The 25100-nt window shown below is 41.4% G+C and overlaps 1 protein-coding gene across 8 annotated transcripts in view; it reads right to left on the bottom strand.

Annotated features, from left to right (window-relative positions):
- Positions 1 to 919: 919 nt before the first annotated feature.
- CPEB2 (cytoplasmic polyadenylation element binding protein 2) overlaps positions 920 to 25100 on the bottom strand; it is a 155025-nt gene continuing 130844 nt past the window's right edge. For all 8 annotated transcript variants that reach the window (XM_040335445.1, XM_040335447.1, XM_040335446.1 and 5 more), the window contains 6 exons: positions 20676 to 20846; positions 18375 to 18464; positions 13050 to 13168; positions 9818 to 9932; positions 8953 to 9134; positions 920 to 3613 (listed from right to left, as the gene is read on the bottom strand). In XM_040335445.1, coding sequence (XP_040191379.1) covers positions 3386 to 3613; positions 8953 to 9134; positions 9818 to 9932; positions 13050 to 13168; positions 18375 to 18464; positions 20676 to 20846 — 905 coding nt within the window. In that variant the 3' untranslated portion in view covers positions 920 to 3385. The remainder of the gene's footprint in view (positions 3614 to 8952; positions 9135 to 9817; positions 9933 to 13049; positions 13169 to 18374; positions 18465 to 20675; positions 20847 to 25100) is intronic.

The following is a 25100-nucleotide window of genomic DNA, read 5'->3' as shown; positions in this document are numbered from 1 at the left end:
TAGCAATTAGCGTCATAAAATTATATTTTTTCCCACATAAAAATACAAAAATTATATTAAATGACAAGAATATTACTTCTAAAAAAAAACAAAAGAAAACAAAAATAAAAAAAAAAAAAAAAAAACACAAAAACCAACAAAATAGAAATATGCATGAAAAAAGTCTCTCCTTTTGTTAGCAAAACACTATCCAAAATAACTACAATCATTTACATCAGTACAAAGATTTCTGGATTTTAAAAAATAGTTGCAATGACAAAAGGGGTATTTTTTGACAGTAAAAAATGACACTGTGGATAAAATCTGCAAAATATGCAATGAAAAAAATAAATTTGCATTAAAAAGGTTTACACTGTTTTTATACAAATATTAGAAACAGTATTGCACATCACAACACAGAATCGAGGTTAGTCAGCCTTCCAAAATGTGTTATATTCAAGTTTTTTTTTTTCTTTTTAGCATCTTTGAGGAGAGGCTTTGTGCAGCCAGATGCAACAGGGATACAATATCAAGTGTTGTCCATACACAAATATATAAATGCTAAATGTTTCCTTCTTAACAAAAAGTGTGGATTTTAAAGTTTTTTTTTTCCTCCATAGTCATACACTTGGGCAGCAATATGCACACTGGGGGAACAAAAGTGAAGCTTTAAAAATATAAAAATACAATCAAAATCAACTAGCAATCTTCTACAAAAATAGTAAAATAAATATGATTTATAAAAAATCTAATACAGTGTTCAACAATTAGAAAAAAAAAAAAAAAAGAATTTACTACATACAAATACACACACAAAAAGCAGGACTGGAACTGGAGGCAGTGTCATCTGCCTCACGCAGAAGTGAAATGACAATAAAAATGTACTTTCTGCCAATCTCTCCTTTTGAATATTTTTATATCATATCCTAGGTTTTTTTTTCCCTTCTAAATTTAGTAGGAAGGGGCCATTTCGACTTCATTTAAAATTTTATTTTCTCACTTTTTAGATGCACCTCTCAATTTAGTTTAAATTGGCAAGTTTTTTTTTTTAATTTTCTTGGTCATCCAAAAAAAAAAAAAAAAAAAAGGTATTGCAAAGGGATGTTCATTAAAACAAAGGTGTCAAAACAGCTGACGTTCAAAGATTTCTCTCCAAGATATAAAATATAGTGCATGACAAAGTCAGAATTGTTTTGGGGTTAGGTGAGAAGAGTGAAGGTTGATAAAATACTATTAATAACACAGACCCAAGGAAAAGGAAGGAAATCCCTTCAAGAAATGGGTAAAGGGGGGGGGGGTATCAACAAATAAATTAGAGACACTCTTCAGAACAGCAACAATTTTAAACATTTAAACGTGAACTACAACCACAACAAAAAACAGCAAGGTGAGACGAGTCACATATTGTACAGTACAAAAAAAAGCACGTTGCTGACAACCAGTAATAACGCATTTTTCTTTCATCGTACACAGAAGATTGTCCCGTGGGTTTATCAAGAAAACCCATTTTTTATCTTTATTCTTTCTGTGTTAAAATTGGTAAAATTTGTGGCGTGAAAATTGTCAAGTCCATTTTTTTTTTTAGACTGACATCTGTCATAGGCTAGTTGCATAACCTCACGGCTTAATATTTAATTATTATTTATTTTATATTTGAAGACTAAACTATTATTCTTTGACTGTTGGCTTCTTAAATAAATACATATTTATTATGTGTATACTAAAAAAATAAAAAAAACAGAATGTGCGATCATTTAGCAGCCTTGCTCCACTAAAAAAAATAAATTATTATTACAAAGATAAAAAAAAATAGAAAAAGCTACAAAAAGTTGCGTGCAGACAAAACCAATTTCAAAATAACGTTTTTAGCCACTGTTGTCTCGAAGGTACAGAGGAGCCCGTTATGCAACTAGCCATCTGTTATATACCATCTCCATTTTGACTTTTAATCTTATTCTAAAAGCACAAAAGCAGTTTTTTTTTATCATCATTAATAGCAATATTAAATTCTACCGACTAAGTTTCAATAAATAGCTTGCGTGTTATACATTTGGTGGCAGATTACAAGTGTGCTGGCCATCTTTGGTTTGAAAGAAAGTTTTTAAACCAAGTTTAAAATTTAAAAATGATTTAAATTGCAAAAAGGGTAAGCTACGTATTTTCCAAAAGCAAAATTTCATATTTTGAATAATTTTTTTTTTTTTGTGTTCCAGTTTTTCGCTACACTACTTCACGTCACGAAAGTCAGAACCACACATCACGATGGGGACTGCACAGGGATTACAATATTACATCCAATCCTTGTAAACTGAAGTCCACTACCGACCAGGACAATAAATGGCTGCACTTACTAATCTAAAACAAATCTTCATATTGTACACATTTAAGGACATTTGTTTTACTTTGAGTCACAAGTCATGCAAATATGCTTTGTTACAAAAAAAGGTTTTGTAAATTTTGCTCATGCTACTGTACCTAGTTTCAAAAAAGAGCTGTGTTTTTTTCTGCTTTTTTTTTTTTTTTGTTTTATTTTTAACGTTTTTATCTGCAATACCGTATCTGTGGTTAGTTAATATTTCTAGTGCATGCATATGGTGTAGACAGGTAGGTAAACATGCATATTTCACATTCTAAAACTATGGCAGTTTTAGCCATATTGTGCTGCCTGCATTTTTTTTTCCCACAATGCAGTTTCTGAAAACGTTTCAATCCTGTATAAATAGGTGGCATTACACACAACACCTATATAGCAGCAAAGCTAATACAGCTTATGATTAAAAATGTTTAAAAATAGCTAATAAAAATCAGATTATCTTGAGGTATTATTTCTTGCAAGTCAAAATGGAGAGCGAAAAAAATCAACCCTATATTTTTTTTTCTTTTTTTTTTCAAATTTACATACACACTTAAAATAGCAACAATAAAAATAATCTTTTAGTAGCAGACATTTTCCATTTTCACTATTAATTGCTACCTTTGGTAAATAACTGGGGCTGATCTGATAAGTTAAAAATCCACGTCTAGAAATAAGTGCACACTTCATCCATATAGATAGATATAGATATATAGATATATATATATTTATAGCAGCAGACTGTGTTGCCCCTATGCAGAACATTCTCATATTCTAATTTCAGCATTACATATAAAAAAGAACTTGGAAAAAAATATAAAAAAAATTTAACATGAAAAATATCACAAAGAATTAGTAAGCCTGAGATGTGGGGTTGTTTTGTGAAAAAAACGAGAGGCTTTTAGTGTTTTGGCTGCTGATACAGATGCACGTATAGAGGGTGGGGGGGGGGGGGGGCAGAAGAATGCACTTATTCCTTCTGCACGTCAGTATCTTTAAACACAGTAAGCCGCATGCACCCTTCTCTCAGTGAGTGGCGGGGTTAAGCAGAGTTTAGTTCCAGCGGAAGTGGATTTGACGGGGCCGGTCAGCTCCTTCCTTCACCAGCGGTTTGTGGAATTCACGACCGGCCCGAGAGTGGATGTTTGCCCAGCAGAACTCGCAGTAATACTGCAGGCATGTGACATTGGCACAGAAGAACGGAGCAAATTTCCCACTGCAGCGGGCTCCCTGGCATTCATCGCACATCTGGTCATCCAACACGTATGGCTTCACCTCTACCTGCATCACATGATAAAGACAATTACAACATTACTTTACTTGTTTTCTCATTTATACTCTGGCATAAAACAATTCAGCAGTGCTTTATAAAAAAAATACTAAACCATTCACATCACTAAGGACACCTCCTTAGAGCAGCTGTAGAGGAGAGTGTGGCCAGGGGGCGCAGAGGTGAGATGTGGATGGGAGGGATCAGTGGTAAGCAGTGGACAAGAGGGTACATTGCAGTGAGCTGTTTAGGTGGGAGTGCATAGGTAATCTGTGGAAGAAGGGTGCAGAGGTGAGAAGTGGCTGGTTACCAGTCACAGCCAGCTTCCCACAAGAAAGATGGCAGAGCCAGGGACCTGAAGATCAACAAAGAACTAGCCTGGGTGAGGAAAGTGCTGGATCCCTGGGCTGGTAACAAAGGGTAAAAGTCAGCTACAGCATTTCTAGCTGCTGACTGAATTTTAATTTCATTCCCGACTGAAGCTCTTCTTTAAAGGTGTTGTAAAGGCAGAAGATTTTTTTCTCTTAATGCATTAAAGCGGGAGTTCACCCAATTCCTTTTTTTTTTTATATTTTCCCCTTAGATTCCTGCTCGTTGTGTCTAGGGGAATCGGCTAGTTGTTTTAAAATATGATCCGTACTTACCCGTTTTCGAGATGCATCTTCTTCCGTCGCTTCCGGGTATGGGTCTTCGGGAGCGGGCGTTCCTTCTTGATTGACAGTCTTCCGAGAGGCTTCCGACGGTCGCATCCATTGCGTCACTCGTAGCCGAAAGAAGCCGAACGTCGGTGCGGCTCTATACTGCGCCTGCGCACCGACGTTCGGCTTCTTTCGGAAAATCGTGACGCGATGGATGCGACCGTCGGAAGCCTCTCGGAAGACTGTCAATCAAGAAGGAACGCCCAGTCCCGCAGCCCATACCCGGAAGCGGCGGAGAAGATGCATCTCGTAAACGGGTAAGTACGGATCATATTTTAAAACAAATAGCTGATTCCCCTAGACAAAACGAGCAGGAAGCTAAGGGGAAAATGTATAAGCTATGGGTGAACCTTCGTTTTAAGATAAAAAGCCTTCTGTGTGCAGCAGCAGCAGCCCCCAAACCCCCTTAATACTTACTGAAGCCCAATCTCTATCCACGAGAATCTCGGTTGTCCGTGACTTCCTCCAGATTGGCTGAGACACAACAGCGGTGCCATTGGCTCCCACAGCCGGCAAAGTCAGTTAGCCAATCCTGCAGCTCCGTGTCTGAATGGACACACACAGCTGCAGCTCAGCTTGGGTGCCCCCATAGCAAGCCGCTTGCTGTAGAGGCACTCAAAAGGAGGTAGGGGCCAGGAGCACAGAAGAGGGACCAGAGAAGAGGGGGCTGTTCTGTGCAAATCCACTGCACAGGGCAGGTAAGTATGACAGGTTTATTATTTTTATATTTAAAAAAACACTTTTATTTTTTGGATATTACATCTGTAGGGTGTGTGTTGCTCTGCATACAGTGAGCAGGCTCAGGTGCTAATGTATGCCCCTTTCAGCTCCTTCCACTTTTAGTGCATAAGGTCACAGCCACCCTAGAGTGCCCAGGTCTTTCAGAGTCCTAGTAACACCCCTGCACCTAAGATTACATAAAGGTGAAGTTAAACTTAAAGAGATTTGCATTCCTGATAAAATTACCTGAATTGCATGCATTGAATTTGACTGCAGTGACCAAGTGCTGTCTGGTCCTGGCGAGTTCCATCAATGAAAGGAAGTTTCTCCCTCCATTTACACATCGTCTGGTTTTACTCTTGATGACACAACTGCAGCTTTCCTCTCTCACACACACTCTGATGCTCGCATTGGTTACTGGCTAATCATTTAGAGCTCTATTAATGTGTAATGCAGGGCTATATTCATCATAAAACAATTGCGAGCCCTTGCCTTAAGCCTGGTACACATAACTTGTTTTAATCCAGAATTGAATGAAAAAAAAAAACAAAAAACTGAGCTCCGGACGGAGCCGCTGTACTCACTATGTGAAGTATGGCAATCTCCCCCGCTGAACTATTGTGTTCAGACAGGGGTGGCCCCTCCACCAGAACGCTCTAATCAGCCCTCTCTGCCATTGGCTGAGAGCGCTGATCAGGAGTCATTTGGCTGCTTTTTTTTTTTTAACTGCCAATTGTCTCCCGACATTCGGCCCGCGTGTACCTGGCTTTAGGCAGGACAGTTACAGCAGGCAGCCCCAAGCTGGAAAAGTATAGAATGTGGTTACTACTTCTTTGGTTTTGGAAAACCATGCCTGTACATTTGTATGAAAACCCAGAAAAATAACTTGTGGGAAAAGGAATCACAAGATTCTGCAGGTCTGGAAAACTGCTGACGTCTCTGCTTTGCTTGGTGGACTGTACACTTCTAGATTATGGTGGTTCTGCATACATATCCCACAGGAGTCTGCCTCCAATGTCACATTCTTTGAATTTTCACAAATATACTGATTTTATAACAAAGGTCACAATTTGTATAAATACAGGACAAAATCGTGTTCACTTCTAGCATGTTTTAAACTTTACCAACACTAGAGAAGGGATAGTGCAGCATTTTATAGGAGCAAGTTAAAAGGAGTTTGACAATTTTGCAATTTTGATCTTTTTCTTATACATGCTCTGATTTGTTTTTTCCCAGCAGGCAATGGCCAATTCAAATTTTACTTACAATAGGGAACTGAAGACACTTAGGGGACTCATTAAAAGTGGATTAAATATTAAATGCTGCAAATCAGTATTTTCTCTAGTTATCTTCCAGGGCAGCATCTGAGAGAAGGCTCCACCTACCTGAAAACAGGAAACACATCATCCACCATTATAAAAAAAAAAAAAAAAATGTACACATACCTCTGCGCCTCAGTTCTTTGCGTTTCCTCCAGACCAACAGGAGCACCACCTTCGCTATTTTTTAAAGGAAGGCTGCCCTGCTTGTTTAAAAGGTACCTCCCTGCCTGGCTGCAACCATACCCCAAGTTGAAAGGCTTTATGCTAGCCAACCCTGTCCACTCCCCCCCCGCCAAACAGACTCACTTGAGCCACTACCCATGCAAAATAGTGGGGGATGTCTGTGGGTCTTGGTTACCAACCTTGGGGTGCACTGGACCATTTCTAAGCTGATGCTGTCAGATAACCCATCATCCACCAGCCTTGCAGTTCCTGTGCTTCAGGACAACTCTAAAGTACCCACTACTCATTGTTTCCATCTTATGGGAATGGCGTCCCCCATACGTTCTCCTTACTGGGTCCCGGTGTCTTTTTCTTCAGACCAATACTCCAGAAGAGAAGCCTATAAGCAGTAGCTTCCAGTCTCACCCTAAGCAACATGCTTCTTGTGAGACTAAGACCATTATGCCAGAGTCCATAAACAAACTTGTGAAATAATCTTGTGGAACTTTAATGGGGTTAGTTCTTTCAGGTAAAGTAGGTCAGCCACCTTCCCTTCCTTAGTACAAAACCTGAAAATGCAATCTTCAACAGGGACTGCACAAACTCTCCTAACCAGCCTCCTATATCATCATTCCGCTGGGAAGACCCAAACAGACAGGAAGACACAGGGATTCAGAAGTATCAGAGTCAGTCTGAAGATGGGCAACGCTTTGAGTCTACAGGAGAGGAAAAAAAAGTTCCTCTGCTCAGAGGATACTGAAGAGTTTCTGAAAGCCATATCCGAGACCTTGGGCATCAGGGAAAAACACAATCTACATGACAAAATGTACAAGGTCTTACAACCCAAAAAACCTTGTAAATTTCCAGTCCATCAATCTTTAAAATATGTCACAAAGACTGAAAGGTTGAACCCAGAGAAATAGAAGGTTTACCCCAACCTCTCTAAAATGCAGATTCCCGTTTTCAGAAGAGGACACAGATCCTTGGGCAAAATGCCCGAAAATAGACTCCCCCCTGTTTAAAATATCAAAGACGACCTTCCTATCATGCAAAAAAAAAGCACACAGATGCAATTGACAAAAAGGCAGAGGCACTGCTAAAAAGGGCCTGGGAAGTGGGGCCGGCTGACTTCAAACAGGCTATAGCTACCAGGTGTGTCGCCCGTATGCTTATCCTCTGGCTGAACCAGTTTAAATTTCAACTGGAATCTGAAACATCCTGAAAAACCCAGAGGGGAACTATTGAAAACTATACCAACACGTTCTCACATTACGCAAAGAGAAAGCCCTCAGGAAAAGCCCAAACATTTAAAAAAAGACCAAAAGATAAAAAATAAATAATCTGTATGGAATCAATATATTTCATCAGGAACCTACTGCCACTGGAAGCATTCATGACAACAGTAGACAACAAAGATGCCCATTTACATGTCGCCATCAAACACAGCCACCAACGGTATTTGGGATTTGTGATAAGGGGGCACTGTACATCTACAATACTTCGCCCTACAATCTGGTCTCTTCTCAGCACCAAAGATATTCACAAAATATTGACAGAAGCTCTGAACGGGTTAAGACTACATAGACAGGCTATATTGCCCGAAGTAACCTCAATGTTCCACAGACGGCGAGACTATCATACAGCAATTCTTCTATTCAAGGTATGTGTCACTTTAATAGTGCACGATGCGTTTCCCGTTTTCAGTTTGGAGAAGCCTCCTCTCATATGCGATCCTGGATGATTCCCAGAAAATGAGTTAACCAGGTACTTAACTTTTTTCACTGTTCCTTAGGCACCACACTGCCCATCACACCACTGTTGTGGAATGAATGGGGCACATAGAAAACCTGTGTTTTTCTTAAAGGGGAGTTCCATCCACAATTTCACTTTTTAAATATAAATACCCCTGTAATACACAAGCTTAATGTATTCTAGTAAAGTTAGTCTGTAAACTAAGGTCCGTTTTGTTAGGTTGTTAGAGCATTTAGATAGTTTATAATCTAGAAATAGACCGTGGCCATCTTAAGTGTGGGCATCATGAAGCCAGACTGTATGACTTCCTGGATTTCAGCTTTGCATATCTCGCACATGCTCAGTGCACAAGCAATGTAATAGGTTTCAGTCAGGTTTGCAAGGACTACTGGGAAACATGATGCCTATCCCAGAAACCCTTGCAAATAGCCTAGGCAAATAAGGAGGAGGAAGTAATGAAGGACTACAAAATAAAGGTATTTACAAGCAACAAATTAAATAAAAATTGTCCATTCTGAACACTATGAGAGCACAGCACAGACAAACATAAAAAAATGGGTGGAACTCCACTTTAAGAAAGATTAAGTCACTACATGTAGTGTGAACATACAATAAAAGAAAAAGGCGAGACTTGACTTTTGTTCAAGGGTTTTGCAGATGGTTAGACCTAGCCAATAAAATCCTATAATCACTTACTCGTTTATCAATATCGCCATGCTGAAGCTGCACAAATCTAGCACTGATGGCTGCAATGTAGCTCTGCTGATTGGAGAATGCGACACGTCCAGCGCCTTTTGGGTATTTCAACTCTGGATCTGTATCAATGCCTGCGTAACAAACTCCCCCATAAAGACGATCCATAATCATGGCTAGCTCCACTAAAAACAAAAAGAGAAGTAATGCATCAACATGGTTTACCACAGGGGCAAATCTAAAAAGTTAAGAAAACCATCCTTAATATGAAAAAGAATTTGCGCTAAAAATGGAAAGTCTACTCAGTACCCCCCCCCCCCACACCCAAACTCCAAAGGCAAAACAATGCAATCAATTAAAACTAACCACATCTGTAGAAACACAAGTTCACGTTTGGTAGCATGTTACACCCATATCTGGGGTGTAATGTGTAAAATGTCACATGTACTACAACTACCATCTGCCCTTTGTAGCAGCTATACTGAGAGTCTGCAGGAGCCTGGTATTGCACCCATGATCCATTGCTCATAGGTGCAATGCTTTCTTTCTGCAGAAATACACGCATTTATTATTTTTTTCCCCCCAAAAAGGTGAACTTGGCCTTTAAATAGATCTCCATTACACTGGCTCCTAGACCAGGGTGGCATCATGCTGCTCCTGGCAAGATTCTGCTTGATGCCAAACAGCCAAAATCTCACAAGACAATGCACCTGTGCTAAGCTCAAGAATCATTTTGAGATGTTTGGGCAGATGGTTGAGCTTTCCCTAGGATCTTGCTGGAAGGAACAAAGTTACCTCCTGCAGTATGGAAGCCCCCGCCCCCCCCAAAAAAACACACACATATGCACACATCCGCGTAAACTATTACCAGCTCTCAGTGGTCTGGGGACTCCGCCAACAAATATAGTTTTCCGGGGGTCAAGGGGTTGAGACCCATCCATCACAAAGTCACTGTCGCTTAAGTTCCAAGGACGAATCTGAACCTGTATCAGAAAAAATAAAAATAAACCAAAAAAGTTACCAAATAGGCATAATCTTCAACTAAATCCTGGATGGACCCACCATACCATTTAATGGGGAGCTTCAGGAATTACGATTTGAAAAGAACAGTGCAAGGCGAGTATAATATGCAAATTATAATTTGCTTGCTGTCAAAATATTTTGCTCCAAAAATTTTGCCAGAAGCACAGTGGTTAGTTTAATGCTTCCGATCTGTGAAATCTTTCTGTCCCAACTAACTTGGAATAAGCTGCAGAAAACGGCTGTCCCATGGACTACCATTGCAGCAACTAATGATGGGACAGGAAGTAGAAAAAGGTGCACAGACCAAAAGCACTGAAGACATCGTTAAAAAGACAGCACAAAGCCAAAAAGGTTAGTAACACATTGGAGTTGATTTACTAAAACTGGAGAGTGCAAAATCTGGTGCAGCTCTGCATAGAAACCAATCGGCTTCCAATTTTTATTTTTTTTAAAGTTTAATTGAACAAGCTGAATTTAGAAGCCGGTTGGATACCATGCACAGCTGCATTAGATTTTTCACTCTCCAGTTTTAGGTAATCAACCCCATTGGGTTTACCTCCTGCTGTTCTATCCAGTTAGAATTCCTGGAGCTCTTTATTCACCTTAAAATTTAAGACCTAGATTCAGCCCACCTTATTCCTAAACTCCACACAAGACATCAGTAGTGATTGGTATAGCATTTAGAGGTTCTTTTGCAGCTGCTCTTTTGCCTAGGACAATTTTTTCACCAATTCTCCAGCGTTGTGTTGCAATATAGCTGCTCGCTATAGGAATGACTGATAGGCAGGCCTGGCAGGGAAGATTTGGCAAGGGGGGAGCAGGTATAAAGCTGGCCATAAACAGATGTTTTTGGGTACAACATTTGGGATGAACTTAAAAAAATGTAACAGATTCCTCAGCCCTCGCTACATAGCATGGATGGCTAAAGCTACAGCTGTGGCTACTGTATTCAACAGTTGGCCCTGTCAGTTGTCAAAATACAGAGGCAGCATCTGATTGGATTCAGGCGATGTTCAGCTGACAATTTTCAACCTCTCTCCATTGATTTTTCAATTGGGGGGATGTAAAATGTTCTCCGTGTATGGTGAGCTTAAGGCTCAGTTCACACTGCTGCGCTGTGAATCTGTTGCGTTTGTCCTTTGTGATGTGTGAATTTACTATTAATTTCAGGAGTTGGACATAGCTGCGATTAATGATCTAGCTAATGAAATCATAATGTAAAAAAATAAAAATAAAAAAAACTTCCTGTGTACTTCCTGTTTTTTTGTGGGGAGTAGTGTGGTGAAATTCGCAAATATATGTGAACCATCAATGCGATTCCAGAATGATTTACATCGATGTCTATGGAGACTAAATTCGCAACGCAGTAAACTCGCACAAGACCCTTTTATCGCATCGCGTTCGTAGACGAATCGCAAAGCATGTATGTGAACGATCGTCATTGAAAACAATTACCTTATGGATGACATGCAAATTTAAAACGGGGTTTGGCGGATCACATTTGGTATGAACTCGCATCAGTGTGAATCGGGCCTTAAAGTTTAATATGAGCGGGAGGGAAATGTTAAAAGATAACCGTACCAAGAGTATATTCATTTTAAAATGAGCTAGAGAATCCTTGCCGGATACAGTAGACATACTGAGTCAGTTTATAAATTGTATTTTTTTTTTTTTATGAAACTTTTTGGAGCTACCAACATGGAATGAGCATACATCAAGTAAAGATGGCAGTTTTGGCCAGAGCTCCTGATCTGTGTGCTTCCAAGTCAAAGACTCCATTGGATCAGCATGACAGCCAGAAAATGTCAGAAGAACCTTTACACCCTGGATATTCATATTGGTATAGGTGTTCTTTAAGCATGGGAAGGCTAGTAAATAAGAATGAGACAGATCTCAAAGGAAAGGGGAAGAGAGATTATAGCTGTCAAAGTTGCCAATACAGTTAAAGGTGCAATTCTCTAAGACAAGACTTCAGTTTCCCATTAAAGGGTTAGTCCATATTTTGTGGTTGGCAGATTGTGTACAATACATGCTTTAAAGAGCTTTGCAAAGATTACCCTGGCCCACGGATACTCACCTTGCCAATGGGCAAGGTGACAAGTGTCTCATATATGGGCAAGGTGACTTAAGCCTCGTACACACGATCCGACGTTATGGCCACAATTGTCTGACGGACGTGTTGTGTCCGATAACCTGACTGTGTGTATGCTCCATCAGACAATTATTGGCCGAATTAATGACAACAGAAGTTGGCTGTTCATGCTCACCAACTGTTGGGCAACAAATCCGTCAAGTCAGTTTATCCGATTGTGTGTACGCAAACAAACATACCTCGGAACTAATGCTAAACATCAGAAAATAGCAGAAGTTGCCCAAAGGTTGGCGATAAAGAGCTGAAAAACCACATGGTTTCGTGAATCTTGGCTAAAAAATGTTGCGCCTTGTGTATGCAGAACAAGTTCACGGCCAAAGCCCTTCGGACCAAAATCCACGGAAAAGTTGGTTAGAAGCCCGATCGTGTGTACGAGGCTTAAGTCTAAGCGTCTCAAAGTGCATATGGAATAAAATATTATAATTTGTTAATTTCTGTTTTAGATGTAGTGGGAGAAGTATTAGAACCCCTGTCAGGTTATCACCAACAGTGGCCCCATTATTGAACCTCTGTTGGGGGATATGCCCTACGTCCAGGGTAAACAAGGGTTTATAACTGACACATTGCCATCATTATTGGTGCTTTTTAAGCCCTATTAAATGGAAACAATCTTCCTTGGTGCTTGTCCTGCCCTTCACAAGGGTATTATTGCATTTTTTTTAAATATGATTTCATGATATAGATGTATACAGACCATACAAAAGAATTAATGTCAGCAAAACATAGACCATACACGTCAGCAATCACCTTCTACAATGCTCCATGAAACGCAATAAACTATGACCGATATGGTGTAAAACAGTGGTAATCAAAATGGTCCTCTATATACAGTACATATTTTTTTTGCAAAGTGCACAGTCTATTTGCCTTTAGTAAATCAACCCCTAAGAATCTGTACAGGCAATGATACTCAATGTCTACTTACAGGCTTGTCTTTGATAGTTGGGCTAGAAACACACAGATAGAGTTTAGAGTCTTCTTCAATGCAGGCTTCAATTAGAGCCTGAACTGAACTTTCTTCTTGAAAGAGAAGAAACGCGTAACCTGCAGCGAAGGAGAAAAACATACAATCTTAGGAAAAGTAGTAATGCACCCATAAACCACAAAAAAGGGAGAGCCTATATGCATCACATACAAAACAATCAGTATATATAGCTTGTGTTGCTTTAAAAAAATGTTTTATTTATATAGCACCAACATGTTCATTAAAGTGGTTAAGCCACTATAATCAATTCATACCATCCCCATTGCTTAATAATCTTTGTGCCCCAGTGTCTGTGCCTTATAAAAATAAGCTGTTATATACCTGATTTCAGAGCGCTGCTCGGCGCTCACGTGACTGCCCGCCTCTCTCGACCCGAGAGCTGCAGCGGGTGGGGCTGAGAAACCCCCTGCTGATGTCAGTCAGGAGGAGAGAGGTCGGTTACGTGAGTGCCGCTCTGAAATCAGGTATAGAATGGCTTAGTTTTATAGGGGCACACAGCATTATTAAACAGAGGATAGTGTGAAACTTTAAATGCAACTTCATTAGCAGCAGGAGGGGAGGGCACTTACACAGAGCTGACAGACAGGGGAGGGATGGGGGAGAGGACAGGAGGAAAGGACAGAGGACAGAGAGCTGCGGATGCCAGAGGCACGTAAACTGACCACGGTGTCAGGGCTCAGCAGCCATGATAAACCGTGGTCAGTAAACAGGGGGGAGGGCAGAACCAGGCAGGATCAGCCAGGTATTTCAGGAGTTACAAAGGGCAAAATGACACAGAACAAGCAATTCATGCTTTAAATGAACAGGATAAATGTTTTAATTTTTTTACGGTAACAAACACTTTAATGTCTGTCTCAGCAACAAAGCTTGATTTGTCCCCAATAGCCAATACACACTGAAAAAAAAAAAAAAAAACCCTCAAGTATCCCTACGTACACTCAGCAAAGATGGATGGAGAGGGCAGTTGGTGGCGATACCACTCCCTCTCCCATTCTTTATCTTTTGCTCTATGCTTCCCCTCTCCGCCCTTTGTTTCTCTTTACTTTGCCCCCCCCCCTTTGGCTCAGCACTGGTGAGCGCAAGTAACAGAATTGAGAAGGACCGGAGATAGCTACTCATTTTATTCAGGTACAGTGGATTCTCGGATTGCAAGCATAATCCATTCCAGGAGAATGCTCGTAACCCAAAGTACTCGCATTACAAAGCGAGTTTCCCCATAGAAGTCAATGGAAACAAAAATAATTAGTTCTGCATTGACTTCAATGACATGCAATACTGCATGTGGCCAGAGGTGGGGAGCCCCAGAAAGCCCCAAAGACAGCTCGGCTGAACTCTGAAAACCTCAGAAAGGCTTGGGAAGAGTTTTGACGAAAGTTTTCCGAGCATTTCCCCCCCACCTCAGGCCAGATGCGGTATTGCACACCACTTTGGCTTGAATCCTGCTCGTTTAGTGAGACAACACTCACAAACTGAGTCAGGATTGTTTTAAATACAGTGCTCGTATTGTGAAGTGCTCGTTAACCACGTTACTTGCAATCTGAGGTTCCACTGTACTTAACTTTATGTAGTGGTCATTCTTATCTATATTAGGTATTTCTCTCAGTAATACGGGTCAAATGTTCTTTAGCTTTGTAGACGTTTGCCATATACTTCTGTGTGGTCTTCTTGGTATGAAACCCTACTCCTACCCTATGGCAGATATTGTTAATTTCTTGCCTGGTTTCTCATCTTCCATCTACATGATTGTGCAATGTATGTGGCATTTTATACCGTAATTGTATGTGGTACATCTTTCGAAAACATTTAATAAAATGTTTTATGAATTTTTTTTTTATTAAAAATACACTCAAGGGTGCCATAGTAAAAATTGGGCTGTCTAATTTATGGAAGTCTCTGGTGAAGTTGAGTGAACATGTGAGAACTAAAACCATATACTTCTGAAAAGTGCCTAAACCTTTTAATTTTACCAGTGCAGCCCACAGCCTTCCTGAAAACTCACCACAATCTTTTCAAAGGCAAAACCTAGGTCTACCAATATATTGTGTAGGAACTTTGTACTGCACTATGGGATGCAGGCAGGACAGGCATGCTTATACTCCACTATGAAATGTGCAAATGCTTTGGGAGGACACACCAAGCTGTGCCACAGTCATAATAATTAGAGAAAATTCAGAACGTTGCACTGTTGCACGTACTCCGTCAACGTGCATTATGTCCAATGGTACACAATGGACCCATTATCAGACCACAACTTTTTTTCCAGGTCAAGTTAAGTTGGTTTTGCCGATCAATTACCAATGTGTTTTATACCAAGAATCTGGATCTAGGCAAGATGCAGGAGTTAAGGATTCCGAGGTTTCAAGGGCAAGTTAGAAAACACGCAGAGCCGATTGGTGACTATAAGCAATGGTGTTTTTCCTCTCCTTTTTTTTACTTATTATAAAGAAGCCCCAATAATGCATATTGGCACAACAATCTAAAACTGAGTTTAGGTCACCTTTGTACTTAACTAAAAAACTATTAGGCTTCATTTCCACTGACGTTTTTACAGCCACTTTTCTGAGCGTTTTTTACAGCTTAAAAACGCCTGTCCATGTTATTCTATGGCATCATGCCCACATAGGCGTTTTTGAGCTGCAAATGGCATAGGCGTTTTTGAGCTGTAAAAAAAACGCGGGACCAGGGCGTTCTGAAGCTCCAGAGTAGAGCTGTAAAAACGCCAGACGTTAAAAAACGCTCAAAAACGCGCGAAAACGCTCAAGAACGCTACCGCGGCTTTTTTGAGCTCCAGCTCACAAAAAAACAAATTTTTTTTTTTTTTTTTACAAAATAAACATGGACAGGCGTTTTTAAGCTGTAAAAAAGGCTAACACAAGTGGCTGTAAAAACGCCAGTGGAATTGAAGCCTTACAATAAATATCAGTTATTCTACTAAAAAATTCTTCAATGTTATGAGTCCCTAAGGCTGAGCTGAATGTCTTCACTGGTCAGAGTTCTACAGACTCTGCAGCTGTCCAGTATGCAGCAGCTTGAAAAGGCAACATGGATTGGTTATTTTTAACTTGAGAGCTCAAAATAAGCAGTAAGCCAGCCGACTGCAGGTTTGCACAGATTATTCAAATACTGTCACACAGCCACATCAATGGGCTTCTCCTGGATGCAAAACACAGGAGAACTTTCTAGGATGAAAATAAAGCTGTGGTGGGGTTTGCACCTAGGATCAACTCTCTGCAGACCAACCCTGCTTGGATACCTTGTTTAAAATAAATAAAATAAATCTATATAAAAAAAAAAAAAAAAAAAAAAAAAAAAAAAAGGAGCTTTACTATAATTATATAACCAAGGAAGTTGCCATCGGGCACACTATTCCCCCCCCCCCCCCTGAATTTACCCCCAAAGTGCATATTTCATAATTAATGAGCATATTTTTTTATATTTTGCAAGGAAAATAGTTAGCAAAGTGTGAATTTCCGTTACAGCTCCGAAACTACTTTTTGAACCTGCAAAAGGTTTTAGCAATTGCTCTCTCTAGACCAGTGGTTCTCAACCTGGGGGTCGGGACCACCTCGTGGGTTGAATGACGATTTGCCAGGGGTCACGGAATCTTGAGCCGTTTCTGAAGCCCGCACTGCTCTCCCAGTTTTTTTTGCGGCCGACCAGCAAGGCTTTCCCTGGAGGCCGCCCACTAAGCCACTTTGAAGCCGGTCATTTCGTTCACAGCATGGCAGGGGGGGAGACCAGAGGTCAGCTGACTGCTGAGGAATTTGAGGTGGGAGGGGCTGGAGGAGACCCTCCCGATTTCGGCATAGGTGTCACTGCTACGAGACACCACAAAGTCGGAGACACAGTGAGTAACACTACCTACGATTATAGTTGCCATTAAAAGTCCCCACTACAGTTCTCAGATTAGCAGATGACCTTGATCAAGAGCACCTAAGTTGGCTGACCAGAACTCCCCACCAGCACTGCCACTGATCCCAACTCCCCGCCAGCACTGCCACTGATCCCAACCCCCCCGCCAGCACTGCCACTGATCCCAACCCCCCCGCCAGCACTGCCACTGATCCCAACCCCCCCCGCCAGCACTGCCACTGATCCCAACCCCCCCGCCAGCACTGCCACTGATCCCAACCCCCCCGCCAGCACTGCCACTGATCCCAACCCCCCCGCCAGCACTGCCACTGATCCCAACTCCCCGCCCGCCAAGGATTAAAAATAGAGAATACATGGAAGGGAGAGGAAAAGAGGGGAAGGAACAAAGAAAGGGAGAGAAAGAATAAGAAAGACGGCTAGAGAGGGATGGAAAAAAAACAAAAACAATATTTAGGGGAGAGAGAGAGAGAGGGGTAAAAAGGAAAGAAATGCGAACAAAAAGTGGTACAATCTAAAATGTACCATAAGGGGGTTCAATACTGTATGAGTGGAAGGGACTCGGGGAGCGCTAAATGTCCGTTGATAGGGCCGCAAATTACTTGTCTTGCTTTGGGTGCCGACAATCCACACTATGAAATTAATTTTACTGTTAGGGGTCCCCACAACTTAAGAAATGTTATCAAGAGGTCACAGCACTAGAGAGGTTGAGAACCACTGCTCTAGACTTATCAGGGGTGAGAAGGGGTAGGTTCAGTGAAGCGGTGTTCAATTTAAAAACACCCAATGACAAGTTGTGGAATTTAGAAGATAGGACTGTTTTCTGTACACATTTGGATGTTTGCAGCAGTAAACATTTTGAGCTCATTAATGCCAGCAAACCACGCTGAAAATGCACGATGCCGGGAAGAAACTGTGGCAATGTGCTGATCCTGGCACATTGTATAAAAGAACTTTACTGAAATGTTACTGGTGACATTTTGTTCTATTGCCTACAGTGGTGGATGGTGAACTGACCTAATATTGAACAAGGCTTTCTGCCTTGTCCTAGGCAAGGTTGCCCAGTGCATCTGGTGTGAAATAACCCTTGACAGTGCTATGGACTTGCATTGGAAAATAAATAAAAAATCATCATCAACCTTAGAATATATGCTGGAATGCTATATCTAAGCCTCTTTAATTCTTATTTAATAGGAGATGCCTTTACAAGATGAAATAAAGAATGGTTTAACCAGTTCTTTGGAAGTTCCCCATGACTACATATTTATTAGCTCTAGATTAAAATTTTAAAATTAGATTTAGAAATTCAGATAAAAGCATATTTTTGCAGAGCATTCAGTGAAGTCCCTACATCATCTGCAGAGTAGACAAATGATTGTCATCCAACTAACTTACCTTTTGGTGGAAAGTAAGATTTGCTTTCTGCCTTGTGTGGCCAGTCTACCACCAGGGGGCCAAAGCGACGGAAACTGGCAGTGATCTCGTCTGAACAAACACAGATGGGGAGAAAAAAAAAAGCTTTTGTTATTTCAGACTCTAACCTATTATTGAATTTAACAAGGCTTCTATTGTAGAAACTGCAGGTGGTGACAAAGATGCAGGGATCTTTCAAACAGAAAACAGGTCACTACATCCTTATTAAAAGCTTTAAAAATCTATACAATCTTCAGATCATCACTAATGACATGCCAATAAATGCCTGTAAATTTTTCTAAATAGACAGTTAAAAATGGTACATTCTACTCCAACATACTTACGAAACATTCACATTGACCCAACACAGGACACTATAGTCTGCAAAACCTATATTGGGCAGCTTGCTGACATCAGTATAATTGCCAGCGATAGATGGTAGCGGGTTGGGGAAAATGTCACTACTTCCATCACTGGAGGTTCTATTTTTTTTTTCTTGGGGTGGGAAGCTTATGATGGGAAATATAAAAAGTCCCAGCTGGATCCCCATGGAAAATCCAGCATGGTAATACCATACTGTTCAACACAAAGTCAAGGGATTTTGGGAGATCTGCAAATTAGGATTTTGCCTGCAGTGTCCTCTTCTGATCAATTCTGGTATTACAATGCAACAAATACAATGGTTTTCTATTGCAGATGACGAATTTCATTGGCCTGACACTAGTACAGCAAGACTGGCCATACATTATACAAATTTTCTTATTCAATTCCCTTTGGATTTACCTTAAACTATGTAGTGCAAGGGCCAGGGAAATTGTACAAGAGAATAGTATAAAGGTATGGCCAGCCTCTGTAGTGTATTTAGGTTTTGTGCTGCCCTAGGCCTGACTAAACTCGCGCACCCCCTAGTTTAAATATGACCCACCCCTTTCTGTCAAGGCCACACCCATTGCCGTTTAAGACCCGCCCTGAAACTTCCGAATGGGGACACTAGTTCTGATGGCCTGGGGGGGGCAATGGATTCCCTTAATTTGCATATATTTCCTCTCACTTGCTGTTTGGATATGGGGCAGGAAGTGAAGGGAAATCTCTACAATGGAACAGGGATCGTAAAAAATAAACTGACAGGGGCTATAACCCTCCCTTACTCTTTCTGTGCTGCCCCCCTGCAAAGTGCTGCCCTAGGCCAGGATACAGCATTGGCCAGCATGGAGTTTTTTCCGTTTACAAAAAAAGTATGTGGAATGTGGGAGCACTCCCATTGTACTACCCAAACAATGATTTATAGTTTTCTTAAAGCAGAATTCCACCCAAAAATTTAACTTCCGCTTTTCGGAATCCTCTTCCCGTCCGGTGTCACATTTGACACCTTTCAGGGGGGGAGCAGATACCTGTGTAATACAAGTATTTGTCGCCACTTCCAGGCATAGATAGCCAAGCCACCCGCGGCTATCTATGCCACATCTGGTGCCTCCTCCGCCCCCCCCCCATGTCTTCTGGGAGACACAGAGGTCCCAGAAGACAGCAAGGACTAGCGGGATCGTGCAGCGCGACACACGCATGTGCAGTAGGGAACCAGGAAGTAAATCCGCAAGGCTTCACGTCCGTATTCCCTTACTAAAGACGGCGGCGGCAGCACCTAAGAGCCGAGGGTGCCGACATCGCGGGCGCCCTGGACAGGCAAGTGTCCTTATTTTAAAAGTCAGCAGCTGCAGAATTTGTAGCTGCGGACTTAAAAAAAAAAAAAAAAAAAAGGCGGAACGCCACTTTAAGGCCATGTTACACTAATAATTTTGTAGCAGAAACAAATCTCTGCTTTTTTTTTATTTGTAGTTGGCTAAAGAGTTGCTGCTCTATCAGACTACATTTCTCAGCACCATGTGCCATGGCCATCTGCAAATGCATTGCAGAACAAAGGCTACTGGCAATTCTGTCTCTAGCCTCAAATGCTGGAAAAAATAAAAAAAATCAGTCTCTCAGTGCCTGAGTTACAAACCACTGTTCGCAATTCATATTTTCCTAGCAACAAGAAGGGAAAGTAGAACAATTATGTAGCTGCTACAAAATCTCCACCGTGAAAGGGGCCTTTAAAATCCTGCTTTAAAGCTACAGCAATACTCAGGAGCCAAGATATCAAAAGGTGAAATTGCTTAGGGAAATATATATATATTTTTTAGCAGACTTGCACTTTAATAATATTAAATTAACATTTTGTGATAGTCCCATCAGAATGACCCCCAGTGTACTGGTATAATGAACAACATATTCCGCCAGCTGACTTACCCTCATCGATATCAGGTGGAAGGCCACCGACAAATACTTTCCTCGAGAAACGCTCAATTCTCTCCCCATTCTGATGTCCAGAATAGCAGTTTGGAGAATTTAGAACGCCCACTTGGTCATTATGGCCATCATCAAGCAAGCCGTCATCGATTGGGAACAGGGAGGAGCGACCTGGCAAAAAACAAGGAAAAGTGATGAGGTTGCCACCAAGAAACATCCAGTTTGCATAGGCTGATTAGGTCCATCCAATGTAGATCTATGAAATATCAGGATGCTCAATGTCATCATAGTCATTTTTTTTCAAACAAACATTTGACTTAAAAATAAATAAATATGAGCCGATCACTATGAATTGAGGTTGCCACACAAGTAAAAACCTCAGAAAAGCAAGGAAACCCTTTACGGTAGATGGCAAGTATATGACCGTTCAAATGAGCAATAGCTTTTACAAAAATATATATTTTTTGATATTAATATTTTTAAAAAATGTGCAGTGTTCATGTAACCACCAATTTTACTTACACTGTTTTTACTCTCTGACCAGTTGGTGGGGAATGCCGATATAGCTGCATTGGAGGCAGTATTGGCTAAATCTCCAAGCCAACAACTAGTCTGGGGTGTGGGAGCCAGTGTGGTGATGGAACAGTGCAATGCCAAAACTTTTTGAAGGGTCAACAACGCTGCTACACATTCAGCAACACAGTGTTTCTGTTGATCACCCTTTACAGAAAGCCCAGGATTCCAAAAAGAATTTCAGGTACACAAGAAAAACTGAACATGAGTTTTCACGATTAAGGGCCCTTTCACACCAGCGGACCGTATGTCCGTATTTTCATCCATCCGTTTACAGATGAAAAAGGGACATAAATGTATCCCTATGGGATAGCGGGTGTCAGCGGATGTTCGCTATGCTCCGATTCTGCAGACGGAGGAAAATCCTATTTTTCCATCCACCTGCGGATCGGGTGAACAAGGACAGACGGGTCTGTGTTCATCTGACCCCCCCCCCCCCCATAGGGGAGAGCAGAGATCTGACAGGGCGGTCTTTGCACAGTGTGCAGGGACCGCCCTGTCATCTGCCGGCTCAGCGGGGATCAACGGAGCGATCCCCGCTGAGCAAGCGCATAAGAAAGGTACGGATCCTCACGGGATCTGTACATCTGAAAGGGGCCTTACTGTTGCTGCTTAAAAAATCAAAAGGAGTATAAATATGTAGCTAAAGCTTGTTTTTTTTGGTGGTACTTTAATGTACCACTGTTCATTAATATGCAAAAAAGATCATGTCATTACCAACCAAAACACCAAAAACCAAGCAGAAATATGAAAACAGGCTACACCATTGGGGTCCTTTCACGCGGGCGATCTGCCCGGCGGACTCTGCTCCGCTGATCCCCGTTAAGCAGGTGGATGACCGGTCCATCTCCGCTCACTGTGCCAAGACAGACCTATCAGAACCCCAAAAGGATGGGATGAAAACAGATCGCCTGTTTTCATCCGATCCCATCTGCCAGATGGATGGAAAATAGGGCCTCCATCCATCTCGATTTCACAGACCGGATAGCGACGGGTGTCAGTGGACATGTCACTGCTGACATCCACCACTCCATAGGGCTGAATGGAGCATCCGTTCAGGTCCACCTAAAAAAACGGACAGGCGGATCTGATCGGAAACCCTTTGGGGAAGGGGTCTTAGACTGCTGGAAAAGAAAGCCGTACTGACAGCAACGTGGCTAAGTGGTAGCACTTCAACCAGCAGTACTAGGGTCGTTGGTTCGAATCCCAACCATGGCACTTACTGCCTGGAGTTTGTATGTTCTCCCTGAGCATGCATGGGTTTTCTCTGGGTATTTCAGTTTCCTCCTACACTACAAAAGACATGCTGGTAGGTTAATTGGCTCCTGTCTAAATTGGCCCTAGTATGTATAAATGTGAGTTAGATTGTAAGCTCCTTGAGGACAGAGACTGATGTGAATATTCAATATATATGTAGAGCGCTGCATAAATTCACAACGCTATACAAGTACCTGTAATAAATATTGTACAATAAAATGTAAAAGTATAAAGATCTGAGCATTAGTCACAGGCTTGGATAAACACGCCTAGGGTATTCAAACAATAACCTATTACAAAAAATGTAATACTTGGGTAGGATTTCAATATCTTCACTTCAATTTCCATACTAATAGTTTTAAGTAGGACTATAGTTAGAGAAAAGTATTTGATCAAGACGAAAGTTCAGGTACTTAAAAAAGGTAATTAAAAAACAGTCTGTCCAGAGTACAAATAGATACAAGAGACTAAAAGCAGCAAAGGGTTCTATTGCTCACATGCTGTAGTGAGCAATACATTACACATCACTCCTGGAAAAGGTTAATGAACCACTTAAGAAAATGCAACAGCAGAACCCAGTTTTACAGCTTTCAATTACATTTCACCTGAAATCTCCATTACACTAAATCAAAAGGGACGCTTTTACTACAAAGGCGGCCATAAATCATAGCTTCCCAATGGTGTGGGGTTGAAGCAGTCAGCATTCTAATAAATGCCAAGATATAATTTTAACAAGATATTAAACACCATCAGATGTTTGCATGGAACTTTGAACTGCTTGATTAAAAGGAGGAAATAGGCTTTGGTAAACAATAACAGAAAATAATTTTCTTTGAGGACACACCAAGCAAATCTCTTCAATAACCCCTTCCCCGTCTAAGCTTTGAGAGCCATCATAGCGTCACCCTAGGTGCTAGTTGAGTCACTGAAAAAAAAAAAAAAAAAAAAAAAAGGATGCACTCCAGCCATACTGGACGTCTTAATGGAGGCCATCCTACCAATGGACTGAACCGTAAGGTCAACGTAGGCAGTGTAAAGCCTCGTACACTCGATCAGTCCATCCGATGAGAACGGTCTGAAGGACCGTTGTCATCGGTTAACCGATGAAGCTGACTCATGGTCCATCGCGCCCACACACCATCGTTTAAATAACCGATCGTATCAGAACGCGGTGACGTAAAACACGACGACGTGCTGAAAAAAAAATGAAGTTCAATGCTTCCAAGCATGCGTCGACTTGATTCTGAGCATGTCTGGATTTTTAAATTTAAAACAAGTTGGCTTTTTTTAACCGATGGTTAAATAACCTATGGGGCCCACACACGATCGGTTTTGACCGATGAAAACGGTCCATCAGACCGTTGTCCTCTGGTTAACCGATCGTGTGTACGAGGCCTAACAAGCATAACCAGCAGGGCCCTCTGATCCTTCCTGTATTGAATTGAATTGTATTGTAACTGTACTTTCCCCCCTGATGTTGTAAAGCCCTGCGCAAACTGTTGGCGCTATATAAATCCTGTATAATAATAATAATAACCATGCAAAGTGTGCCTAGTGCAGAGACCATTTTGACCTCGACTGAAAGCTTTTGGAAGCAAATATAGGACATTGAAAAAACGTCGCCTTCTAACAAAGCTGTTGGGAGATAAATATGTCTCTGGTTGCCCACTTTAAAAAAGGAAACCAATTGCCCAAGTGACTTTTATTTCAATACCTTCTACTGTAGGTCTATGACCTGGAACAAGCATTCAGGTTGGAAAGTCAGAAAGGCACCATGCACATTGGCTTAAAAAATCACTGCTTATACAGTTTTGTGCTTTACTGTAGAAGTAAAACTATGTTATCCTATGTGTCCAAGCACTATAGTACAATTAGAGGCATATTTTAAAGGGCTTGTAAAGGTATTTTTTTTTTAAATGACAAACATACCATACTTACCTCCACTGTGCAGCTTGTTTTGCACAGAGTGGCCCCGATCCTGGTCTTCTGGGGTCCCTCGGCGGCTGTCTCGGCTCCTCCCTACAACAGCTAACCCCAGTTCTGGGAAGCGCTCTCCCAAGGGGGTTAGCTTGCAGGCACGCTCCAGTTATACAGTCGGTGGCCATAGCCGTCGACTATCATTTTGCCTCGCCCCCTGGCGCACCGCATCATTGATTTGATTGACAGCAGCGGGAGCCAATGGCTACTATCAATCGCCAATAAGGAGCCCCCTCAAGCTGGGGGAAACCATTGCGGGATCGAGCAGAAGGAGTTTTGTGGCTCAGATAAGTAAAACAGGGGGGCTAGGGGGCCCGAGAGTGCAAGGTATATTTTCATCTTGGTGCATAGGATGCATTAAGGTGGAAAAAAAACATTGCATTTTTGATTGGAGCTTTCTGGCAGAAAAAAAAAAAATGCTAAACTTACCTAAACTGTGTACAAAAAAACTCTATACAAGTGGTTTTTTTTTCATGCCAAGGGAACTGGCGTTTTTTAAAGCCCAGTCTGCATGGAGTCTAAAAGTCAGACCTTGCAATCTTCATACCCAACCCAGTCAGTCCCTCAAAATTACCAGTACCACTGAAACAGTAATAAACATCCAATACCGCCAGCATT

The sequence above is a fragment of the Rana temporaria genome, chromosome 1 (genome assembly GCF_905171775.1).
Source record: "Rana temporaria chromosome 1, aRanTem1.1, whole genome shotgun sequence".
Taxonomy (NCBI): Eukaryota; Metazoa; Chordata; class Amphibia; order Anura; family Ranidae; genus Rana; species Rana temporaria.
The sequence above is the reverse complement of the archived record's forward strand: the minus strand, read 5'-3'. Positions and strand labels throughout refer to the sequence as shown.